General features: G+C 36.8%; 1 protein-coding gene across 1 annotated transcript in view; it reads left to right on the top strand.

Annotated features, from left to right (window-relative positions):
• The window catches only part of GXYLT1 (glucoside xylosyltransferase 1), a 34,234-nt gene extending 11,282 nt beyond the window's left edge, over positions 1–22,952 (top strand). Inside the window, exons 3-8 of the mRNA XM_042872778.1 lie at positions 5,387–5,564; positions 6,457–6,582; positions 7,387–7,638; positions 16,843–16,966; positions 17,279–17,451; positions 18,906–22,952. Of these exons, the coding sequence (XP_042728712.1) occupies positions 5,387–5,564; positions 6,457–6,582; positions 7,387–7,638; positions 16,843–16,966; positions 17,279–17,451; positions 18,906–19,067 (1,015 nt within the window). The 3' untranslated portion in view covers positions 19,068–22,952. The remainder of the gene's footprint in view (positions 1–5,386; positions 5,565–6,456; positions 6,583–7,386; positions 7,639–16,842; positions 16,967–17,278; positions 17,452–18,905) is intronic.
• Positions 22,953–25,565: the final 2,613 nt, after the last annotated feature.

The raw sequence follows: 25,565 nt of genomic DNA, 5'->3' as shown, positions 1-25,565 counted from the left end.
TTATGGCCTCATGAGGATAGTGCAGTTTCTTTCACAGTGAATCCTAATACGTGCAAAGTCTCATGTTGATTGATTTTTTGAAGCTGAAAGAAAATGTATTGCTTAAATGTGGAAAGATCGTGATGATGTTCAAATTAATCATTTCATATTAATGAAATACAATTATTTAATCAATACTTTAAGTGAATCCCCGTATGTTGTGCTGATGCTGGTGCTTGTTGAATTCCTCAGTGAACCTGTCCCAACTTCAAAGGACTACCTCACTTCCCCAAACTGTTACTACTTCTGTGTTTTAGTGAGATCAGTTTCTTTCAGGGAGCTGCAGTGAGTGCCAGGGTTTTGGCTTGTCCGCAGCAGAGGTGGGGAAGATGGCAGACAGGAGAGGAAAATGCTCCCTCTTTGGATGACAGCAAGCTATTACAGTGGCTGAGCACAGCCTGCTGCATAAGCCTCATTGCCTTGTATGTGTTGGGACATCACAGAAAATAGCTGCAGTTCAATTTCAGCTTTGGATATGAGTTGTAGTTTTGTTTCTTTCTCAGACAAAATCGGTGCATTATCTGAAGTGCCAGAGCACTGATAAGTTGGAGAGCTCAGACCTTTGATAGCAGGCTTTTTTTTACATCAAATCTGCAGGTGGCAGATATTTCTGTGAGAGAAAGAACTTGGTATAGGCATTTTTGAAACGTAGCTTGCTAGCTACATCATTTTCTTTTGAGTTACTGCATGTGTTCAAAGCAAGGAGTGATAACAAATGTGTGGATTTATAAGACTCGTGTTTGTACAACAGAAGCATTGAAGATTCATATGGGCTTGGGAATTCTGAGGAGTGGTATTCACACAGAGCTCAGTCTGACTCGTGCTATGGCTCATTCAGCTTGCTTGCCAGCAGTGAGCTCTGAGCACTTCATAGCATCACCAAGGTTGGAAAGGACTTCCAAGATCATTCAGTCCAACTGTCCACCTACCACCAATATTTCCCACTAAACCTTGTCCCTTAGTACAACATCTAAATGTTCCTTGAACACCTCCGGGGATGCTGACTCCACCACCTCCCTGGGCAGCCCATTCCAGCGCCTGACCATTCATGATCAGTTGATGATTCTAGTAATGTTTTATATAGATGTTGTCTCAGTTAATCTGTTTAAGATTTCTTACCTCTGCTGCATGTGAGAAGGATTGTGGAGCTCTTCTGTACCCACGTTTTATATCAATGTTCTGATTATTAACACTGTTACAGACAGAACAAAACAGTGTTTTGTGCAGTGCTTTTGATAGAGAATATTTATTGTTAGCTTTGGTAGAGGAAGCATGAGTTCAGTTTTTTTTAACATACAGTACAGGCTTTATCCAAAATTTTAACAGTGCTGCTAAAGACATAAGGCTCAGGTTTTGCATGATCTTGATGGCATGTGACTTTGCTGGTACAGTTTCCACGGTGCTCAGTATCATCCAGCAGGTGTGATTGCTCATCTCTGCCTGAGACCAAATAAGAAGAAGATCTTAGAGATTGTTCCTACTGTTAACTGTCTGATAACAGTCTGTCTGATTTCACTTGTTGGATGTTGCTTCTAAGTGTGCTTTAACTTACATGGCCTATTTAACTTACATTGCCGTCTTTTGGGTGCACTGAGGTGCTGGTGGTGTGGACAAATTAAGCTGAATTGTAACAATCCTGAAAAACAGGATTGTTTTTTTTTTTAGCTCACTGCAGGATGAGACTTCCAACTCCTGTAATAGATTTTTGAATGACTAATATGTTGTAACTTCAAACTTAATCTACCAATTGAGTTTGTAATTGAACAGATGACATTTAGACATTATATGCAGTGGTATCATTAGCATACTTAGGCTGTAATCAGAGCTTATTTTGTGTTTTTAATTCAGAGCTGTAGTGGAAAATTAAGTTGAGTAAAAACTAGAATTTTCATCACTTCCAAATGCAGATAATTTTAGTAGTTACCTTGATCCTACTTTCTGTAATTGTGGGAATGATTTCCCAACTGCATTTTAATCAGTGCAGGCTTTACTGCCTTCTCACTCTGCTTTCTTTTTTTTTTTCTTTTTTTTCCCTAGTGAGTAAAGGCTGCTGGGTCTGCTTCCTTAATGTTCCATTGAGTTAGATCAAGGACAAAGCTTTCAAAGAAGAAAAAGCGTGATAAGTAAATCATCTGTATTCTATTTACATGTCTACCATTTGATTTTCTGAGACATGCTAAGGTGGCAGATTTGAAATGGTACTGGTCACTTATGTGAAAATATTTGTCCTGCAGATCCTAAAAAGCACAATTTGCATTTTCATAGAATCATAGAATCCTTAGAGTTGGAAGGGACCTCTGAAGGCCATCTACTCCAACTCTCCTGCAGTGAACAGGGACAGCTAGATCAGGTTGTCCAGGGCCTGGTCCAGCCTCGCCTTGAAAGTCTCCAGGGATGGGGCCTCAACCACATCACTGGGCAATTCCAGTGCCTCAGCACCCTCACTGTGAAAGATCTTTTTTTTATATCTCACCTAAATCAATCTCCTTGAACTTTTCCATGTTAATTATCAGAAAACTTACATAGGGAATATTTTTGCACCGATACTGTTGTTTGCTGACTTTTTATACTGAAAATGAAAACACGTTTTCACTAGGCTCGTTTGTTCTTTTTCTAAGTGTAAGTGGCTTTCACTTTTTCACACAATTTCTTTCAGAGTTGAAAAAAATCATTTTTAAACAGAGATTTGAGAAAATTGAACTAATGAGCTCATAAGCTCATGAAACAGATTAGATGTGGGCAAAGTGACTGCGAAAACATTACAGCAAACATTTTTTTTGTTGTGTGGTTTGAAGTGTTCTTTTATTTGCAGTGTGACTAGGTGTAGAAAAAGTCTTTGAATCTCAGTGCTGTGTTTAAGGGCTGCTTTGGTGTAATATTCATCATACTTTATTCATGGAAAGCTGTGTTCCGTGTGGTTCAGGAACTTGGCTTTCAGCTATGCAGTTTGTATAGGTAGTGCCATTATTTATCACATGACCTTGCAATATCAGTGTAGGCTCTCATGACTTCAGGGCTTAATTATTGTAATTCCCTTTACAGTGGATTAGTGATGAGGCTAATCTGCTGCTTGCAGCTTGTTCAGACTGCAGTGGTGTATTTATTTGTGGATTTCAGCTACCCTCATCACATTCAGCTTGCTTTGCATCAGCTGCTTACTACATGGTGTAATGTTTAGATTAGCTTTAGGTATAAAGGTCTGAATGTTCATGCCTCGATTATATTTAAAGGTTATGGGTTTTTTTTTTGGTTTTTTTTTTCTCTCTCTCTCTTTTAAACTGAACTAATATTTCAGGTTTTGCTGCAGGACCCCTGAAAGGATTTAGTCTGTGGATTGAATCTTCCGAATGTCTGTGTTTATGTGTTTGTGTCAAGTGGCTTTAAACTGTCATTAAAATTGAAAGAAAATAGTGTGACCCAGGTGACCAGCCAGTAAGTTGCTAAGAGATAAATGGCTGATGTTAACAGAGAAGCACTAGGGTATCTTTGACATCTACATAGGACTAACAGATATAACACAGTCTTTGAGATACCTTGTCCTTAAGGACTGGCACCTGGAAGTCAGGGTAAGCTATTCTGGAACATATGAAGTGACACTGTCTTAAACAATTGAATCAAGCCCTAGGTATTTACTTGGAGGTAAGATGAATTATTGTCCTGGCTCCATTGCCTTCCAATCAGGTCTCTATTAGTTTGAATGGGAGACACAATCTCATACGCCAGCGTCTTCATTTAGGTGTCCATTTTTGGATCTAAATTTTATCTGTCTTTCATCCATGTGATTTTGAATACAGTTCCAAACCTTGACTTAATATTGACTATATGTTCTAATCGAAGTTTTATCCCTCTTATATCCCTGGGTTGCTGGATTTTAGTAGTTTCAGAGCTTTTGAACCATTTCAAAGCTTGGAATGTTTTGTTTTGTTTTAAATGCAAACGTTATTTATGGTACCAAACTTAGTTCTACAGCAATGTTGTTGCTTGTATTTTGCTTCATGGATCTCAAAATAACGTGTGTTAATCTTCCATAACTTAAAGAAAAAAGGCGTGTTTACATGGCATATTTTGCTGATTTATAGGAAAAGATTTATACATTTACATATGTTTTAGTTGTGTAAATTAGGTAGAGATTATGCTAAGAATGAGATCTGCTCATTTGTATTTTGGGGTATGTCTGTCTTTGGCAGGTGTTTGAGAATGGGTGAGCATTTCTCTGCTGTCAGTAGTTTAGCAAAGTCTTTTCTGACTTGAGAATTCTTTGTTTTCACAACTTGGAAGTCTCTGAGAGCTTCACATGCTCTTAGTTTTATTAGCCCTTCTCTGCTCTTAGTATGATGTGAATAGCTCAGGTGTGGAATATTGTTACAAAAGTTGGCTTTGAGCTGACATGCACTTAAAACCTTTGAAAGCTTTTCTTACGGGTTAAGTGTATGAAATCCAAACCAAAGAAAACAGCTATAGATCTAGTATGCCTGCAGTGTTTGCTACCAAGCTACTGGTATTTACTTGATGGTAATTCTAGCCTGTTGTGTCAAAGTAATGAAATAATATACCCTGCCTAATACGTAGCAGGCAATTCACACTATAACTGTTGAACAAGGGAGAAATGACTTCCAAGCCCTGCACCTTGCAGTGCTTTAGCCTTAGAGATGTGAGCACTGCGTGCAATTGGGATGTCTGAGGGATTTGTTGGCACCATGGGCAACACCAGGACATCCCACACAGTCTCTTGAGCTCTTAGCTTCTCCTCTTTCCAAACCATGTTGCACACCTGCAGGAGGGAGAAATCTTTCTGCATTTTGCCAGTGCCTGGGAGAAGGTCTGAAGCATATTTTTGACATAAGTATCTACTGGAGCAGAGAATGGACAAAATGCAAGTGGTTTGCTCAAAAACATTTGTTAATGAAACTTTTTAAAAATAGTGGTAGTTCACTTTTGGTATTACCTCTGCTGTGTGTATCATATTTACCTGTCTGCACTAAGAGTGCAGGGAAAAGGGAAAAAATTGCTAACACGTGTATAGACCTGAAGTGATGACAGCCTGTTGCGTTTTGATGCAACTTAATGCAATCTTTCTTTTAATCTGGCTGTTTTGGTGGAAAGCTTCTTGTTTTGTTGTGGTCTGGTTTCTGTGTAGCTCTTCCATCCTCATGGGCTGGTGTGGTAGGAATGGGTCAGAGAATAATTCAGATTTAACTTAAGTATGAAGTGTAATGCAGTTGTTTTGTATGTTCTATTTTATCTGTCCATTATTGGTTATTTTGTTAAATTACATTCTGCAAAAAATAGAGCTTTTGTTTAAGCCTGCGAAAGGAATAATGTTCATGAAAAATCCTTTTTGTGTTAGATACAATTATATGAAAACATATGAGCCTTCTGAGACAGTGCATCTCGCAGTGGTTGCCTGTGGTGAAAGACTGGAGGAGACGGTTACTATGTTGAGATCAGCCATTATTTTCAGCATCAAACCTCTCCAGTTTCATATTTTTGCTGAGGATCAATTACATGAGAGCTTCAGAGACATAGTAAGTACCCCAAACATTTATTTAATAAATGTACAATTGGAGTAATACTTAAACATTTATCAGCTACTTGGGTGTTATTTGAATGTAGTGGCAGAAATAAAGAAGTCTGAGGTAATGTGCAAGTGTTTCCTAGTGTTGGATGGGGATTTTTAAGGTTTTTTTTTCCTTTTAAAAAAATGCCAGTTGCTGATATTGAGGCTTCTCACAGAGACAGACCCAAACTTCATCATTTGTCACCTTGAATTTGCTAAATAGAAACCTGATGTTCTGACCACAAACCAGTTTTATTGTGTGAGCTTGAACGCAGTTGATTTTACAAGAAGAAATCCGTCCTTTTTCATCCCTGTATTTACTTTCTGAGTCAGCTTTATTTTGTCTAAGCAAAAGGAAACCTCATTCTGTGAAAATGTTGCATGTGGTTACATCTAATTTTAGCAGCTTCCAGTTTATGGGTATAACATTGGCGGGAGTGACAGTATTAGAAGCTGACTGGTATATACCTTTGGAGAGTTTTACTATTTTTTGTGCTCAAAATGTCATACTTTAGGGAATTGTGGTAAAATTAGATAAGCTTATTTTAAATTGGGAAAGACTTCATTGATGGTTTTCCTGTGGAAATCAGTTAAGGGGAGAAAATGTCTGGATTTACTTCCTGTAAATACTGATGGATTTTACTTGCTCTTGTGTATGTGATCTGATATGATGTGTTTTCTTCATTGTGTCCTGCAGGTGCCACTTTTTGCTTAAGTATTTTGAGTAGCTGACAGATTTTTGCAGTTCAGGAAACATTTCTGCTTTGGAAAAGAGGTGTTGCAGTTGTGTTCAATTATTAATAAGATATGATTCCCCGTAACATTGAACTCATGTAATTTTTTGTGATCTTTTCATCTAGCTTGATGACTTCCCATATGAAGGAAAAGTTAATTACACATTGTATCCAATAACATTTCCATCAGAAGGTGCGAAGGAATGGAAGAAGTTGTTCAAACCATGTGCTTCACAAAGGCTATTCTTGCCAGTAAGTTTATTGTGTTACAAATACAGAAGTATCAAGCATTTTGCTAATCTTATTTCTGCTTAGTTTTAAATCAAGAACTGCTGCTCCTAAAAGTCAGTTATGACATCCTAAAAAACCTCTACGTTTTCTGGTAATACACCCTGGAATACAATTCCCTTTCTCAGTTGCTGCATAATGTAATTATATTCCTGGTGCTTATTGTAGGTTGCTTATGTCACCCTCTCAGAGATAGGATTTATCACGCATCTCATTTATTTGTTAAGTTTCCTACTTGCATGGGTCTAAGAGGAACAAAACAAGAAACAGCCTGTTGTTACCAGTGTTTTTGGTGGCCTTTTATTTGCTCATCTAAGACTTCAGTAATCATACTTCATGCCAGATGAGCTGTAGCAGTGGCAGCCATCTCCCGAACATTGTCACTTGTGGGGTTTCCTTACACTTGCCTCATTGTTTGATTAGTTGCATATCAAAGCAAGGGAAAGGGCAGAAGTTAGGAGGTTCTGTTATTGCAGTGTTTTACTTGGCCTACAGCCTTCTCCCGAGGAGACCCAGGATATAAAATGCAAATGTTGGCATTGCTCTGTTGTATTATTGTTGTACATCAAACCTCTGTTTCAGTCTGCAGAAATTCTCAAAAAGAGAAGAGGAAATAAATTTTTTTTTGCTTACAAACTGACAGCCTAAGGTGAATTTATTTGTATGTGTCAAAAATATATTAAAAGTACAAATTGCCATAGTTTGTTTTATTAAGAGAAGCTGAATTAGTTAAGTTGGGTTTTAAACTTCTTTTCCACTTCTTTTCAGTTAATCCTGAAAGACGTGGATTCGTTGTTGTACGTTGATACTGACATACTGTTTTTGAGACCCGTTGATGATATTTGGTCTTTTCTGAGAAAGTTCAACTCCACACAAATTGCTGCAATGGCACCAGAGCATGAAGAGCCTCGTATTGGGTGGTATAATCGCTTTGCTCGGCATCCCTATTATGGAGCGACTGGAATAAACTCTGGAGTCATGTTGATGAATATGACACGGATCAGAAGAAAGTATTTCAAGGTATGTATATTAGGTTTATTGCAGTTTGTTTTCATACATCTTTTAATTGCAAATTCCTGTTTCTAATTCATCTGGGACAGTATTTTCATCCAAAATTCATCTGGGACAAATATGTTCTTGTAACTGGAACGGTGATCTAAAAAAGCTGTATTTAAAGCGGTATCTAAAGATAAATTCTTGATTTGTAAGTCTGCTTGATTGTTTTAATTCTTTTTCTTGAATATCATGTGACAGGATATAATCAGTTGCTTTAAATTATGTTTGTCAGTACATAGTTTCCTGCTTTTCTTCACTTCAAAGCTTTCAGAAAACAGTTTATGTGTATTATTAACTAACTTTAAGAATGTGTGTATGTAGTAATACGACCAGGAGGTGGTGCTAAAACATTTAGTAAGTTATTTTAACTGTACCGTTTCTAAATTTTGATCTTTGAAAGCTTAACCAGCTGATAATCAACTTAAGTGCCTTTGATTTACTTTGCGTTCTTAGTTTCTGTAGAGAAGTAACTATGTCATGTAAATGTTTGGTAAAGCAACATGTCCAGTACAAGAAGTAGTCGTTGCTTCACAGATTTTTTTTTCCCTGTATACTTGACAAGTTCAAAAGCAGTGTTGCATAATTATGCTACTGTCTTACTTTATACTTTTAAAAAAAAAAGACAAAAACAAAACACAACAAACCACACAAGAAGCTGAGAACAACCACGGGAACAAAACTGCATGAAGATGGGAAGATGTCTGATTAGGGAAAACAGTCATGCAGTCAAAAACTAGGGGAAGGTACACCTTAAGAGTGACAACATACATTTAGAATCATTTTAGAATCAATTGTTGAAGTTGGAAAAGACCTCTAAGATCATCTAGTCAGTGGATGTCCAACCATTTGGCTAGCCTGTGCCACACTGAGTAAAGAGGAATTGCTTAGGCTGCATATACATGTCACTCCGAAAGTAAAGCCTTTTATTAATTTCCATGGGAGCTGCAGCAGATGCAGTGAGTACAATAACTCTGCTTGATAGAGCAAATTCTCAGCAACAGAGCAGTATTTTTTAACACCCTTAGCTATGCATTTTCACCAGCGATGAGCAAGAGGCTGCATACCATGCTCATAAAGCCTGCACCAGTGGAAGAGACCCACTGGCACTGTCACCACTGCTGAAATGCACCACTGTGCTCACATTCGCTGTTTGGTCTCCAAAAATGTTCAGCAAGTGTTAATGAATGTCAACAGACTTTTTTTTTTTTTTTTTTTTTTTTTTTTGCATGGAGGAATTAAATGACACACCTTTGTTTCATATGTACATCCATGTCAGACACCATTTGGTCAGACTGCTCCTCTGCTGCCATCTGTCTCCTGGCAACAAAATGTAATGGGATATTGGCAGGAAGGTTCAACCTTTACTGCTGCACCACCAACATCTGCCTGTGATGTTGTGGGCCAACAGAATAGAATATGAGGCATTACTTTTGGAGCAACTGTTGTAAAATATATAGAGCTACAAAAACATAAAACTGCTGCAATATTTGACCTTGTTTTTGTTAAACTAATGCATTACCTTCTGATTTGATGGCAGTGGTTGCAATTCTTACTGAGTTCTCAAAGTGCTCATTGGAGATCTTTTATGAGGTCTTACTTTTCCTGTACTTCATCCTTGAAAACATTTGTTCACAAACATACCTACTGCCAAAAAGTGATGCCATGAGTAAGATGTGCCTGTGAATAGAAGGATATTTTTTTGTTAAGAGAGTTTTATAAAAAGTTAGTAAAGAGACATGAACAAATTTTGGAGTTAAATATCTGTACATTCGGTTTGAAAATTTTCAGATTGATGTCGACTGAAAATGGTGTTGAAAGCATAAATTGATGATTTTATTTTATTTTTTTTTTTTTTGTGACCTTGAAACCTATTCTCAAATTCCTTTATAAAAACTGAAAGCACAGCTACTTGGTTTTTTTGCTGTTCACAGGACTGTGTTTAGCCAATGTATCAAAATACAGACAATTTGCTGTAACTTGAGTTAGCACTGTGCTGCTCCTTCCCTGTGCCCTGCTTTCAGCCTAGACAGTGCTGATATCACACAGTGTTTGGGTGTCATGAGTGATGGGTGTGCAACTAGCCACTCAGTAGGGAAGAGCCACCACTGGGGGCGGGCCACATTATGAGCTGTGCCAGGCTGAGTGTGGTCCACAGGCTGCAGGTCGGACATGCCTGCTTTAGTCCAACCATTCACCTAACATCAATGTTGCCCACTAAATCATTTTCCTTAGTACCACATCTACAAGTTTCTTGAACACTCCAGGTATAATGATTCAACCCTGGGCAGCCCATTCCAGTCCTGACTACTCTGTAGGAGCTTTTCCTGATATCCAGCCTGAACCTCCCATGGCACAACTTGAGGCTATTCCCTCTCATCCTATTGCTAGCTAAAAGTGATGTCAGAAGTGGGGTTCGAACCCATGCCTCCATTAGGAGACCAGAATATGCAACTGACACAGGAAGGTGTGGAACACCTTCAGCCTGGCACCTTTGGCCATTCAGACATTCTGATGCTGCACATTTGCTATGGTTGTTACTTTTTTCCCCATCTCCAATTTAAGAAATATTTGGCTTCCATCGTAAAGTGCTTTTAATGCCTTTTGGTTTTGAAAATACTGAGAATACGAAAAATAAAGAACAGTATGGTTCAAGTATGAAGTTAACAGTAGGTGTAATATGTAGCTGTAACTTAGCTGTGACTTTCCTGTGCTGTAACTGTAGCTACTGTATCTCTTGCTCAATACAGAAGTAAAAGGAAAAAGAGGTGTTTTCTGTACCTTTTCAGTATGCAGGTTTTAACATAGTTGCTGAGAACTTGTTTCTTGCATTAAATCTTTTATCTTCCATTTCTATGTCTTTCTTTCCCCTGCTTTTCTCACTCTTCTTTGACTCTGATTGTCTTGAGCAAGAAACAGATCTAATTCTTGAATGCATGATGTAACATACACCAATTTTATTGTTCAGCAGGAGTATTTTGATATGCCTTCTTTGGTTTAGAATGTTGTCTGTATCATTCAGATTCTTGTATAAAAAATGAATATCTGTTGATATTAATTCCAGGTGTTTTACCTCTGTTATACATGCCTGAAAGTGTATTTGTTATTTGTTCAAGCTGTGAATTTGTAAGGATAGCTACTCTCTCCAAAGTGGCTGACTTGCTAAGACTTTTCTTCAGACTTCACTGCTAATGGCCAACTTATATATCAGTGGATATTTGTTGGTACTGGCAGGCTTTTTTCATAATTGTTTCAGGAGGAACACTGCCTCATGATTTCTAACCTATGCTGCTGACTTAGTGCTACCTCCTGTTGAGCACACTGGAGAAGTGTCTTGTGGTATTAGACTTGGTGTAGGCATGCTCAGCTCAGTAGGAATGGTTTGAAGATATCTAGAGAGAAAGCTGCATCTGAAACCTAGGTATTACAGTGCCCAGCCATTTTCTTTTCTTGTCAATGGCAGTGAAGCCTGGGAAACATCTGAGCAGAAAATGAGTTTCTCTTATAGAGAAATTGATGATTGAGATCTTGGCATAGAGAGCGTTCAGATCTGGGATTATTTAGCTTATGTTCCCCTACTATGTACAGTGTGGTGCCACAAGCTTGTGGAGTATCACAGAGCCTTGAGATGCAGAGGCTTTCTTACAGACGCTGCTGTTCTCAATAGAAGATCTGTTTTCATCTTCAGGTACCTTGAATGTCTTGTGAGGAGAATTGCTTGATCTGAAAAATAGTAGGTTGTGCAGCAAAACTTTGAAAAGAATTTAGTGGAGTTGAGACTATACACAGTAGGCCTGAGTGTATGGCTTCACTTGATACTGATAGTAAAGGAGCTTCTAGTCTTGAACCTTTAGAAGAGAGGGAAAATAAATTCAGGGGTAAGGTCTGTACTAATACCCCTGGCCAGCAGCAACAGCATATGCAAGTGTAAGGTGTTGCATTTGGATTGAGGCAATCCTAGATATGAGCACAGACTGGGAGAACTCTGTGAGAGCAGCCCTGCAGAGAAGGATTTATGGGGTCTGGTGGATGAAAAACTGGACATGAGCCAACGGTGTGTGCAGCAGCTCAGAGAGCAATCTGTACCCGGGGCAGCATCAAAAGAGGGGTGGCCAGCATGGAGAGGGAGGTGATTGTCCCAATCTGCTCTGCCCTTGTGAGGTTCTATCTGGAGTACAGCATGCAGGCCGGCGGCCTCCAGCACAAGGAAAATGTGGTGCTGTTGGAGTGGGTCCAGAGGTGGGCCACGAAGGTGATCAGAGAGCTGGAGCACCTCTCCTGTGAAAGAAAGGTTGGGGGAGCTGGGCTCGTTCAGCCTGGAGAAGGCTCTGGGGTAAAGCTCATTGTGGCCTTGCAGTACTTAAAAGGAGTTTGTGAATGGAAGGCAGGCCAACTTTTTTGTGTGGTCAGATAGCAGTAGAACAAGGGGACCAATTCTAAAGAGGAGAGATTTAGGTTAGATGCTAGGGGGGATTTTTTTTTGCACAGAGAGTGGTAAGGCACCAGAACAGATTTCCAGGAGAAGCTGTGGATGCCCCATCCCTGGAGGCACTCGAGGCCGGGTTGGATGGGGCCCTGGGAAGCCTGCGCTGGTGGTTGATAACCTTGCCTAGGACAGGAGGTGAGAAGCAGTGATTGTGAAGGTCCTTTCCAATCCACGCCATTCTAGGATTTCTTGCTTTTGAACCTTGCAAGTACCGACCCATGTTGTGTCTCATTTCTTACCTACTCTAGTTAAGTAACGTCAGAAATAGAAAATGCTTCATTTTCTTATAGGATGGTCAACATTTGTTTATATTCATTCAGGAGAATGAGCAAAGACCTTAAGTAGGCATAATATTTTGGAAGCTTTATGTCTTCAAAAATCTGCGTTAGACTTCTTTCATATCTGAAGAGTGGAAGTTCTGGGTCAGGATATCCCTCCAATGTGATAGATTTGAGTATGTGGCTTCCTTCTTTATTGTAGTTTCTTTGGAATAAAATTGAAGATTTTGTTGCTTGAGACCTTTAAGATTCTTGCTTGATTTGTAAAAGTTATAAGAAACCAGAAAACGAATAATGAAAAAAGAACTGGACATTAGCCAGTGGTGTTAGAACATTTTATGCTATTTTCTGCTCACCCAGGTAGAAGAGAAGATGTAGCTTAATGTCTCAGTCCAGAATTAAGTTATCTTTTATTCACTTAGTTATCTTAGTTATTCTAAACTCAGCCTTCTTAGAGCTCTCTATTCATTTTAGAAAAGCATCCTAGCTATTTGCCTATGGTGTCTAATAGTTCCTAGTTCTACTTTCTTATTTCTTTTTTGTGTGTTTTATGAGACTGTTTGCATGCATACAGTAAAAACAAATGCACTGCTTATATGCACGTGCATACACATGAATGTAGTGTGATTATTTTACATTGCATAGCCAAAGATAAGGCTCAAACTGGTAAAGAAACTTTATATGGACAGTGCCTGTCTGTCATTTTCTTTGCAAAGCAGAAGTTGAGAATGGGAATGTAAAATGTGCAAGAATATTTAGGAGGTAGATTTGTATATGCTTGGTGAATGTAATCTTTCTGGAATTCAGTAAGGCTTTGATACTGTCCCCACAGCATCTTTTGGGCAAAGCATCTTTTGTTCAACTGTGAGATGAATAGTTAGTGCTGCACTGGGTGATAAAATGTCAGAATGGCAGAGCTCAAAAGGCTGTGGTAAATGGGTTTTCATCTGGCTGTTGGGGGTTCACCAGTGGTGTTCTTGAGGATCAGTTTTGTGCAACATTTTTGTCAGTGATCTGGATGCAGAAGTGGAATACATTTGTAGCAGGTTTGCTAATGATACTGAACAGGGAGGTGCTGTTGATTTACTAGAGGGATGGAATGATCATTGAAATTCCCTTCCAAATGAACCATTCTATAGACACAGACACTTATAAACTGGAAGGGACGTAGCCAATAACATAGCAATGTGGTGCTTTAACAGAAAGCCCTAGACAAGTGAGGCTACATGAAAAGAGAGCAGTGATCTTTTTCAAATACATAAGGAGACTTAGGCATTGCTATACTTAATGTTATATATAATGCTTGAGACATAATCACCCACAGAATTTAATGTTATATGTAATGCTTGAGACATAATCACCCACAGAAAGGAACAAATGTACAAAATCAAACAAGCCTCAAGCAAAGTAACTCTAGATAGTGTATAGAAGGGCAAGGTTCATGGATATGCTTTAAACAAACAGCAGAGAATTTATAAAACCTGAGCACAATTTCTGTGACCACTCTGTATGGCTTGAGGCTGTAGTTCTGAGAAACATAGTAAGCTCTTTTCAGTAGGTTTTTGCTTCTTTTCTTGATTGCTTTGTCCTAACCTCTGTTGTTTGTTGGATCCTTCCATGAACCAATTAAATTTGATAGAGAAAAGAATATGTTCTGCTGATTCGGTGAAGTAAATCAGGTCACTAACAATAATAATAATAATAATAATAATAATAATAATAATGAGGAAACCTCAAGGGTTAAGCACTACAGTTTTGAGGCAAGAACAGGATGGAGTTATGTAACCACCAGAAGAAGTTCCTCTCATATGACATTAATGAAATCATAAATTGGTCAGTGATTGTGGATCTGCAGCTTCAGTTTCTGTAGATAATACTGTATGATTTGAGCATGTTTCCTCAACTTTATGTTCTACTAGAAGAATTAAGAGGAAGTTTAATACTAGGTTGCTGCCGACTGAGTATGACAGCTTTACTGACATCAGTATCTGGAAGGTTTGTAGAACTTGTCTGTAACAGCTTGATGGCATTTTAAAATACTACAGAATGTTTCCTATGCTGCTTCTTAAATCTTTTCAACCTCCTTGGTAATTTTTTGGATATTGGAAACGTAGTTTATATTTTAGAATCTTTTAATGATAACGATGGTTACTTCTTTCATATTCACCTGGGTAACTTTTGAAAAATAATTCTTGTGTTGGTTTGGATTGAGCTCGAGGATTCTGTTTCTCACTCTGACTTCACTACAAGTGGAGTTGTGCAGAACGATGTTATCAAATTCAATTCAAGAAATGCAAGCAATTTTTCTTGCACAGTGATTCTTACGCTGGCTTCACTGTACATCCGTGCTAATAAATTAATATGTAACTTCTTTATTTATACAAAGATTATTGAAATATTAGAATTTCCAATTCTTAAATCTAATAGCACTATTTGTCAAGTACTGTTGCTTCTGGACATCTGGCAATGTGATGTATGCTGTTACCTGCTTTTTATCTCCTTGGGATATACTCTGTATTTCAGTATTATTAAATAACTATGCAAGCTAAATGAAAATTTTATGAATTAATTGTTTTGACAATTTAAAGTAATATATTTATGGGTAGCTCTAAATCTTTTAAAAATTATTTTTATTTTTTAGTTCTTTATACTCTCTTGCTATGATTAACATATTAAATTAGAATTAAGAATTAATAGATTTAAGAATAAATTAAGAATTAAATTAGCTCACCGTTCTTAGCATTGTGTGCAAGTTTAAACCTTTGATCAATATTTTGTGGATGGCAAAATCCAAGTGAGGCAGTAATCTTTATACATGGTGCTTCAGTCTAATAGATTTGCTTTTTGGAAGGCTTAGGCTGTATCTTCTTCTGTTTAATCACATTGCACAGAGCCTAATTATTATTCTTGCTAGAGAAGAATTCTCTTGTGCATTTCTTATGCCTGATCCTGTCAAATACTTGGAAGCAGCCATAGTCATAAATTTTTAAGGCCTGAAGGGACCATGGTATCATTCAGTTTGGCTTCTTACATAATATAAACTATAGATCTTTTTTTTTTTATTAATTTCTGTCTGAAAATTGATTGTATTTCGTCTTTTTTTTTTTTTAATCTTCCATTCCAAAAGCTTTCCATATTTGATGGCTGACTTGATTTGAAGAAAAACTAAAACAGAAACTGTTGCTGTAGGTGCTTTCTAGTTTCTTAGAAGAAAGCTTGTAGGGGAAAGCGTTTGATGCTGTGGTTCTAAAACTGAATATTGTACCCCAGGTAATCTCTTCTGCTTTGTAACATGGTGTTTTTGTATACAAATCCCAAACAATGCTGAAGTTCAATTTTTTAAAAAATTCTCAACTTGGTTAATAAGAATCAAGGGTTAATCCTATATTTGCTCTCTGGAATTTTCTCTCTCTTCAGGATGTCTTGTTATTGCATCCTCTCTCTCTGAACTAAAATAGAAGGCACAGAGTGAGCAACCTTGTTCCTTTTCTGTTCTGTTTGAGCTTAAATGTGGTATAAAGATAAGAAAATAGCTTTAGAATATATATGACTTTTATGCTGCATGTAGTAACCTCTTTTTGGTAATGTGAAGTTCAGCACAGGCCAGCTTACTCTAAACATCATCTCCTCACCCAAGCCTTAGAAGTTTACCTTCTGAACTATAATTAACCAACAGTTTGGGAAGTAAGTAACAGCTATTGGTTTAGTCATGCTGCATTTTGCTAGGGAAAAGTTGTGCTTTTGCTGTGGAAATAAAAAAAAATAATAATAATAAAAAAAAAATAAAAAAAGAAGATTCAACTCTAGGAAAATTCTTTGGAAAACTTTTGAAGAATATCTATGTTTTTTATGCATTACTTTTTATGCATATCCTTCTGCCTGTGTGTGTTTGGGAATATTCAGTAATTAATTTTATATTGATCCATTTTGAAATTTTTGAAGTTAACTATAAAATGTATGTATGCTAGCAGTTTTTTGGTGAAGAACAAGAAATTGCTTGAGGTGTGGAAGTTTCAGCAGTGCCAATGTACTTGGCACACATCAATTGAAATCTGGTTTTGTATTGAATTTACTGCTGTACAGAAACCTATAAGACAAAAAATAATTTGATATTTCTTAGAAGACGTTTTAAAAGGAAATCTTGAGAACTCATCAAGGCAGGAGTAGGAGATGCATATAATTTTGCTTATCATAAGATAATAAGAAATAAAGTATATTGGAAGTGGTTTAGCTGTGTTTTCCCTCTATGCAGTCATTTCTTCAATAGGAATAAATACATAAACACATGCAAACCATTTGAGATTTGTGGCTTTGAGAAGCAAATGCTGTGATTCTATAGGGCATTTCCTTCTTTGTAAGCATAGCTAACCTGAATGAATGACTCTTTAGCCTTGTTCTGTCTCATAGAATGATATGACAACAGTCCAGTTACGCTGGGGAGAAATTCTTATGCCTCTGCTGAAGAAGTACAAGTTGAACATAACGTGGGGTGATCAGGATCTGTTGAACATAATGTTTTTTCACAATCCAGGTAAATCCACATTGATTTTAAGTCTAATGTGAGAAAGCTGATGTTTTGTATGATCAGAAATCCAGAAAAATGATATAGAAAACCTTTCAGTGGAAGAATTCAGTAGACTTTTTAATGGTTGTTTGCTTTTCCTTATCTAAGAAACAGTCTTTTCATTGATAAGCAAAATTGAGATGTCCTATAGTTTGATTTGTTGTTAGGTTTTAGAACAACTGTAGAGAAATTCATGAAGCACTATTAATGTAAAATGAGAAATATGAATGCGTCCCCAGTAACAATTTTGATACTTAATCAAATTTTTTTTCTGCACAGAAAGTCTGTATATCTTTCCTTGCCAATGGAATTATCGGCCTGACCACTGCATTTATGGAAGCAATTGTAAGGAAGCTGAAGAAGAAGGTATATTTATTCTTCATGGAAACAGGGGTGTTTACCATGATGATAAACAACCAACTTTTAGGGCCGTGTATGAAGCAATAAAAAATGTAAGTGTGTTCAGCATTTAGTTGTGCAAAATTTGCCTTTATTGCAACAATGTAATTTCTTTCCCTTTGAAGTAAGTTTTAGACATTTCACTGATTTTGGGTTTACTGTTTGTATGGATTTCCAATGTATTCATTTTGTGACTAACATCACTTTTAACGTTGTACAGACTGAATTTAGGTTATGATTCTAAAACACTGCCTGTACCTGCATCGTGTTTATTTGAAAGACTGTTCCCATCCCCTTAGTAAGTACATCTTGTAAACGTTATAGACATATGGAGACCACTGAAGTTTGACTTTCCTGGAGGTTTTAAAATGAAGAAGAAAAAATGTTTTTCCTCCCAAAGTTTGCACATACTCACTGCAACGTTTTAACATTTGATGGTAGCTAGATTTGGAGGATAGACAATACTTTTTATGCAGCGTTTTGAACTTTGTTAGAGATTCAAGGTATAAATATGTTACTGTTCACTTAAATGCTAAGTACAGTGACTTCTTTTCATTCTGCAAATAAGTCATCTCATAAACTATTTATCACTGCATTGGTACACTCACTGAAGTGCTGTAAAATGTAGCACTGATGCACATTTTAATGTAGCAGGCTATTGTATGCATATAACCTTCAAAAATCAATAGTATATTTTAATGGTGCTTTATTACGTGTTGTCATATGGATATAAAAATGAGAAAAAGTACTTTTGGGGGTCTGAGAATACATTGCAGGGAAAGTGAATGTGTTTCCATAAAGGTACAATTTCTTTGTTTCCTATGAGTGTTGTCAAAAACAGAAGAAAAAATTACTTGTTTTTATTTACGTTCCCATTTGCTTTATGTGTATGTCAGACAAAGTGTATGAAACACTGCTGATCCAGTGGTAATAAGGTGAACAAAATTAGGTTACTTTGAAATACTGTTTAGTTTTTCATTTGTTTATAACAATATTGCAGTGTAGCGTTAATGACTTCTTTATTTCATGTCCATGTTAAGCACAGTATGTGCTTGACCATCATTCAGTTTAATGAAGCTTTCTGCTTTCAGTAGTCCTACTTACTCCTCATGCTGTTATTTTATTGTACAGATGGAAAAGAGTTGGATTCCTTAAAAGTTGTATTTCATTCAGGAAAGTTACTGGTCAAGAAAGAAATAACCAGAAACCATTTAAAATTGGTAATTTTTTCATTAAAAAATGTAACTTTAAGTTTCCCACATGCTTCTTTGGGGTATATTCATCAGCTTATTTAAAAACAAGCAAAAATTCACCTGTTTGGCATACTGTTGAAAGTGTTTGAGTATATTGTGTATTTCAGTGATTATTTTCTTGAAACCATTCACTAGTGTATAAAACCAAATATGATGCTCAAAGCCATTTCTATAAAATTCTTTAGTAACTCTGAGTAATAATGTATGTCAATCTTGTATTACTGACATTAAATCTTTTCTTATGCTCTTTACAGTATTCATTTGGAGATGATCTGGTTCGTTCACTGTTGCAGCCCCTAGAACTGGAACTGCAGAAAACAGTGCATACGTACTGTGGGAGAGTGTACGAAGTGTTCATAAAGCAGCTGAAAAAAAGCATAAAAGACTTGTCTATCAGAAGATCAAAGGGAAGTTGATTAAAACTGCAAGCTCTTAAATCAAGAGACTGAGTTAATGTACTGGTCAGAAAGTGCAACAGTACGGCTTGAATTGGCTCTTAATGTGCCCAGATAAAAGTTTACTAGCGTACATAAAAATGAAGAAAATATTCACATAATGAAGAACAGGAACTCCTTTTTCCTGCAAGGGTGACCTTTTTCTCTTTTGAAGGTTAATCACTGCTACTGTTGGATCTGATGATTTAGATGCTATTGATTTCTATGGTCAGTGGGTTTAGTCTACATAATTCAATTATCTCTGATGATGAAACAAACAAGGGAGAAATGAAAATGGCTCTATTTGGAAGTGTACCTCATTGTCTAAAATTCATTTAAACTGTGAATGTAGCAATAACTGAGTCAGCAGCACTAACCTCACTTTAAAGGTGTGATCACAAAGTTGTTTACAAGTGCAGAAAATACTCTGTTTTCAAAGAAATACAATACAGTCATTGACAATCTGTATGTGCCTTTATATATTCATCTCTTATACATGTTGGGTTACTGTTTTGACAATCTTGCTGTGTTTATCTTTGATGTAAACTGCACACTATGAATACAGTTTTCTTATAAACGAATAGCTAGTATGAGATACTAGTTTTCTGTCTGTAGATATTGAGAATTTGTTTCAATATTGTTGAGCCCTCTTGTCTAGATGATATAGTTGAATTGAGAGGTTCTGTATTTTTGCAACAATATGAAGATATTTTTCATAGAATACTTTTAAAAAAAAAATGTTTTGCAGCTTTATAGGATGTTTTGGAAGTAGGAAAAAAAAAGGTGGATGGTGGATAGCTGGCTCTGTGTTTTCTTAATAAGAATCATTACATGATGATCATTATGGAGTATTTAGTACCTAAAATTGAAGGGCTGTGGTAAAAGTTCTGATGTTTCATCAGACTGTATATTAGATGTTTTCTTTAGAGAATATATCCTATTACCATGTTTTGTTTTGGGTTTTTTTTTTTTTTCAAATAACATGGATTTAAAATAGTTTTGGGCCAGACCCTTGACTGCGTGATTATATGAATATTGAATAGGGTGTTAGTGATTTACAACAGTTAAGGATTAAGCTTTCTGTAGGTATCTTGATGGAAAAAAAAAAAATGTTTATGTAAGGCAAATGTTAAAAGAGGAAAGCATAGGAAAAGATGATTGACTTCTGATGTTATGGTAAAATACTATTTAAACATGCATGGTATTAAATGTATTTGTAAGTGTACTTGAATTGAACTCATAACCTGAGATGAAGCCTTTATGAAGTGAGTTTCTCAGATTCCAGAAAAGCTCCTGTGTGATGAACCTTGGAGGATCTACTTGCTGACTTGCGCCTTCATTCTGACTCCATTTTAGAAGCTTAATGTTTGTGGCTCTTTCTTTGACAAAGGCAGACTGGTTTGGAATCGCAGATCCACATAAGCTTCAGCAGTACAGAAGCGCACTCGATTGTAAGCAGAGTTTGTGTTCTGCACCTGTCTCCCTGCTGGCTCAGGGTGTAAATCTGTGGAGTGCCAAATAGAAAGTCTGCCTCACGTGTAATTTGTTTGTTTCCCTTGTTATGTGTAACCTTTTGAAGACTGAGAATCTAGAAATCTCTGTGAAGGTGAATACTGTTACTGACTGATATAACAGTATGCAATACATTATTTTTTTTACATAAATACAAATTTTATATCAATTTGTCATCAGGGTGGTTTTTTTTTTTTTTACTTATACCGTCTATATTTACAAATTCTTTCACTTGGCTTGTTTCTTTTCTGCTTGTCTTGAGAAAATTACTGTGTGGAATATGGTGTATGCATGCAAGGGCACTATTTGAAACCCAGTGAACCATTTTGGAAAATAAACATAACGTGAGCATTATCAGCAACCCTTCCAATTACATTTCAGTTTGTTGGATTAGAATCAAAAGGCTAATAATGAAACTAATTGTAGAATAAAAATTCTTATTTGCTTATTTCAAGAAGCATTCATCTAGCATATTATAAACACCAGAATATACTGTGTTATGCCATAGTCCTCTTTAAATGTTTAGAATATAAATTTTCAAGCCTCTCACCCTCAACTCTGTTTCCAAATAACAAGTGAGCACTCTAGAAAACATCAAAAAAGACCAGAAGTGCTGAGTAGCTTACATTAAGTAACTCTCCAGAGTACTTGCTATTTTTCAATTTTATTTCAATTCTATCACAACTATTTCTTAAGTTTCAGAAGATGACCTGCATTGTAAAACCTTTAGAGGCAGTTGAGGGGACTGGAAAATTAATTACTATGGCAGAAACCAGTTATATTCTGAAGCATTTCAGTACTTGCTTCGTAAGGTTATATACACCTTAAATGTAGAAACCTGTATCCAGCCTGTAAGTCTTTATAGCTGCCTAGTTTTAGAAACACTGTTTTTTTCTGCAGATATAGTAAGTAAACAGTAAAATAGGGCCAGTCAAATTATAGAACTTCAGAAATGCTGTTCTTCCTGTTTTACTAGAGAAAGTATTTACAATTAATACTTTTGTAGAAAAAATGTAAGCATGCATGTTTGGGTTAAATTGAGATAATTTGGTCATACTTGATTTCTCTTTTCATTAGGGTACTGTTATTTCTTTTTAAAGAGATCACAGACTCATGGGAGAATAATTTTATTTGAAGGTTTGTTCTCATTTGTATGAAACTGTCTTTTTTTTTGTAGGTACTGTGAAAGACACGTGATAGTATAGATGGCACTAAGATGTCCTTATAGATGGAGCCTTGTACCTGTGCCTACTAATGAGGCTGATGAGCCTTACAAAAATCTTTCGAGTTGCTTGCAGTTTTGCCAAAACTCAGATGGAAGGTGACTTCAATACCCAGCCCTTGTAAATTGTTGTTGTTAAGGTTTTGCTTTAGATTTAGGAAGATTAAGAAAAGAGATGTACAGGAAAATTTATGTTTTTCCATTTTCTTATTTTAAATGGATTTTTAAGCAATATGAAATTACCTTTTGGTGACTTGGGCCCAAATTTGTTCAATATATAAACTTCTACCAAAGTGCTGTTTGGAAAACAGAAGCATCAGCATTTTAAAACTTATAACAAAATTATGTCTGTACTAAATATGCTCCAACCACACAAACTTGCCACACTTCTGTCTGTGGTATTTCCATAACAGATGACTGAGAAATCAGTCTTCTTTCTTTTCCTCCACCCAAATGAAACTTCCTACCTAGATAGCATAGAAGGAGAAATAGCTGCAAGTAGAAAGGAAGGATCTACTTGGATTGTTTAGAAACAGAGTATGTGAGGCAAAGATAGTGTAGTGAAATACCTGTATGTGATTGGGCTCCTTTGTTTGCAATGAAAACAGGGTAGAACTAAGACTGGTTATACACTGCCATTTACAGGTGTGGTGGTATTTGTCATGGAATTTGTCATGGCATGAAACCAAGGGATAAAATCAATCTTCCATTTTCTATCTTACATGTAGGAAAACATTAGGCTTATAAGGGGATCTCCAAACATATGGACATATCTAAAACCTCCATTCCATAGTTGTCTTAAATTCTTTTTCATTGTCTACTTTCTGCTTCAAATTAAAAGATTTCCAACTGTCAAGCAGTTTTAACAATATTTGTCTAACTACATAAAATATTTTTGACACAGGTGGTATACTCTTGAATATTGTAAATTATTTATGGGCCACTTGTCTCCAATTATTTATTCTAAATGGATAATTTATTTTCAAAAAATAGTATGTTCACTTCCTCTGCTGTGATATCTGATGTGATGATCATAGTGGGTTTTCCTGCCCACTTCACTGCTTTCTGAAAGGACAGAACTTGTAATGGGTCCGGTTGTTTTCTGTATTAAAACAAGGTGCTGAGAACTGTAACGCGAGGGTGTGGCTTTTTCTTTAGTAGTATGAAGTACATTCTTCTGTAGCATAGTACAAATACGAAGGAAAGGGAAGATACAGATATATTTAGCAGGCATCTTGGAAAGATGTTTGGACTTTCTGTCACTATCAACTTGAGCACTTCTTCCCGTGCACAGAAAAGCTTAGATGTTGTGTCATAACTCATTTTCACACGTAAGTTTCCTTTTGTCTCTAATCTCTCTGGATATCATTTTATTTTTCCAGGTGCTGTTTTAAGAGTGCCAGACTTGTAAGATACAGGCACATTTTTTCCCAAAGTGTTGAAGTCTCCGTGACTCATGGCTGCCTGCTGTGCCAATAATCTCAAATTCCCCCTTCTTCCCTCTGTGCTATTTTCCACAGATTATTTATTGATTTGTTTGTCATTTCACTTGTGATCGTTTTGTGTTGTAGGCTTTTGTGAGGTCATGGAATACAAACACAACGTGCCTGCATCTCCCTCACCTCTTCTGTCATCAAACAGTAATTTCTAAAAAACTACTTTGTATTAATAAAAATGTTAAAACATCTGAAATGGGCAATTTATTAGAATGGCTTAATGCATTTTCTATTCCTTTCATATGATGGAAGGTCACTTTCTCCTCATTTTTATTTTAGGTCTTTTAATATCACAGAATTATAATCTGGGTACAACAGGTTCAATTCTTTTTAATGTCCATATCTTATGAATCTTAATGTTCTGCAGTCATGTGTGGACATATTTTACTAGAGCAGTTCACATTAAATCAATTTCTAATGTTCATTTGAATTGCTTTAAATGTAAAAATAGATGTAGAAGTTATCCTGAAATGCAAACCTTTGTGGTTGAGTTAATGAGTATTTAGGTCATGTTTTTTCAGGCTTCCAAGTAAATGAAAGCAATATAATCAGTTTTAACTCCTGATTTGAAACTAGAAAATTTAAAGCTGATGTCTTAACCTGTTAATGCTAACCTACTGTATCTCACTGAGCAGCTGATGCTTAGGGGATGCTCCACGTTCCTGTTGGACACTGTAAAACTTATGCATGAGGCAGTGCAGTTTCTGAGTAGTTCCTTGCACTCATATTTGGTCATTTACAAGTGTTCCCTTATGTTTTATTTTACTGTTTTTAATTTTTACGCCACAGTTAATGTTGTTCAAGGTGAGCCAGGATCACAAATGTAAACTTAAGAAATAAAACCTATTTTTGTTACCTAGTGTCAGGGTGCTACGCTCTGTATTTGTCCTCTGGTTTATTACTCTAGTAAGGAGATTTGACGTTTTGCAGGGTTTATTGCCTGTCACAAGCAATCAGCTTTCCTGTTTGCTGCTCTTGGCCTGCCTCCTGCCCCCACTGCCTGTTTAGTGACTTAGTGTCAGCCTGTGTTCTCATAATTTTCTTTCTGGATCTTGGGAACTGGGCATGAGGTGGTGTTAGTGACTCAGTGCAGCTTTTGAACAGTGTTGTATATTTCCTGGCTGTATCTATGAGGATAAGCTTAGTTTTCCCTGTAATGTTGCATCAGCTACTTCCAAATTTGTTTTGTCTTCATTTTTCTCTATGGATAGGGACTCTTTACTGGAGACATGTTTCAGGATGAAAGCGTGACCAGTGGTGCCAATACAATTAAAGTGAGTTGATCTGAGCTGTTCTGCTTGCCTGAGGTGGATGGGCTCTGTGGGGCTTTGGAGCACTGCCTGAACGAAAGAGAAGTGCTGTGGAGCCAGTGTGCAGTGGGCTGATGGATTCTGTCCTATTCTTGTGTGTTCTGGATAGCCTCTGAGGGCATGGGGCTAAAGAAGGTGATAGCAGTGCCTTTTACTGAGATACAAGTGCTATGGAGCAATAGAAAATGACAAAGAAGAAACAATAGCTCACCTCTTCCAGTGAGGGTTCAAGAGGAGAGCAATCTCTATCCAGAGAGAGAGGTACAGCTCCCTTGGCTGCTAACCCTTAAATGAGGCTGAGGAGGGATGAACCCTGGGTCCACTCCTTCCAGTCACTCAGGTGCATTGCTTGCAGCTGAGCTCCCTGGTTTATCCACGCCTTCTCGCCTGGAGCTCAACCAGACTGTGACCTGGCAATTCCACTGCAGAGGAGAACAGCAGTTGTCTTTCCTGTGCATATACAGAGAAAGAAAATGGACTTCTGATTCCAGAAATCCCAAAAAAAAAATTTTAGAGAGATTACAGAGCAGAATAGAGCATGCACACTCTTGTGGCTAAAATGCAACAGCTACAAATAGCCCATTGCAATGTAAAGGCTTTTGAGATCATTGATCTATATAGATAGTGTGTAAAACTTCTTCCAAACTTCTTTTTTATTAGTGTCAGCAAATCAAGACTCTGTTATTCTAAACATCATTTGAAGTTTTTTCACTGCACGTTTGTGAGCATTTGAGGACACAAACATAACTACATCTTCTATGTAGAAGCATTTGGCAGGACCGTTTCTGACAAACACTGAGAACGCTACTTTGAAAATTTATGTAAGCACAAAGGAAATGCAGCAACATGCAGCCTGTAATGAGAAGGGGAAGTACAGAACTTCTGACCTCCTCTAGAAAACCTCAAAAATACTTGTTTAATTTTGTTTCTTAAAGTTCCA

The sequence above is a fragment of the Lagopus leucura genome, unplaced genomic scaffold (genome assembly GCF_019238085.1).
Source record: "Lagopus leucura isolate 7727_CA_CO unplaced genomic scaffold, USGS_WTPT01 Super-Scaffold_100008, whole genome shotgun sequence".
NCBI lineage: Eukaryota > Metazoa > Chordata > Aves > Galliformes > Phasianidae > Lagopus > Lagopus leucura.
The sequence above is the reverse complement of the archived record's forward strand: the minus strand, read 5'-3'. Positions and strand labels throughout refer to the sequence as shown.